Source organism: Leptomonas pyrrhocoris (genome assembly GCF_001293395.1).
Source record: "Leptomonas pyrrhocoris isolate H10 chromosome Unknown, whole genome shotgun sequence".
Classification (NCBI taxonomy): Eukaryota; Euglenozoa; class Kinetoplastea; order Trypanosomatida; family Trypanosomatidae; genus Leptomonas; species Leptomonas pyrrhocoris.
In genome coordinates, this window is record NW_015438359.1 from 217340 (window position 1) to 217848 (window position 509).

The 509-nt window shown below is 58.0% G+C and overlaps 1 protein-coding gene across 1 annotated transcript in view; it reads left to right on the top strand.

The window, feature by feature from the left end:
• ABB37_01917 (hypothetical protein) overlaps window positions 1–450 on the top strand; it is a gene marked incomplete at both ends in the record, with an annotated part of 633 nt that extends 183 nt beyond the window's left edge. Inside the window, one exon of the mRNA XM_015798613.1 lies at window positions 1–450. This exon is cut by the window's left edge and continues 183 nt beyond it. Within this exon, the coding sequence (XP_015662091.1) occupies window positions 1–450 (450 nt within the window).
• Between the last annotated feature and the right edge of the window lie 59 nt (window positions 451–509).

Here is a 509-nt window from a genome sequence, read left to right on the forward strand (position 1 = left end):
GGTTCACATGCTGGACGCCGTGTACACTCGCGGGCCCACATTGGCTCCGCACCACTGTCGCTCATTTTATTCGCTGGTGTTGCTTCGTTACAATTCACTGTGGCTTTAAGAAGCCGACCGCCTTCCCCCGGAGGACGCGGCCGAGCTTCGGGTCAAATCAGACTCAATGGAAAACACACGGGTTATCACAAGAAAGACACCGGAGGCGCAGGGCTCGTTCAACGAGAGTCACTATCGCGGGCGTGTCAGCGCGCGACCGAAGGCGACAACCGGGCCGGCAGCGAAGAGCTCAGCCGGAATGTGTACAGCGGGTCGAGGTACCCAAACAAGGAAAAACGCACACCGTCCCGGCATACAAGCGCGGCAGGGACAAGAATACCCTCCCTTCCATCGGAGAGGTGTCCGGTGTGCCAGCAACCAGCCTTCGTGAGGGGCGCTGGAGGGGCTTAAAGAGAAGAAAAGCGAAGAGATGTGATGCCCGGAGAAAACGAAAACGGAAAACAAAACCC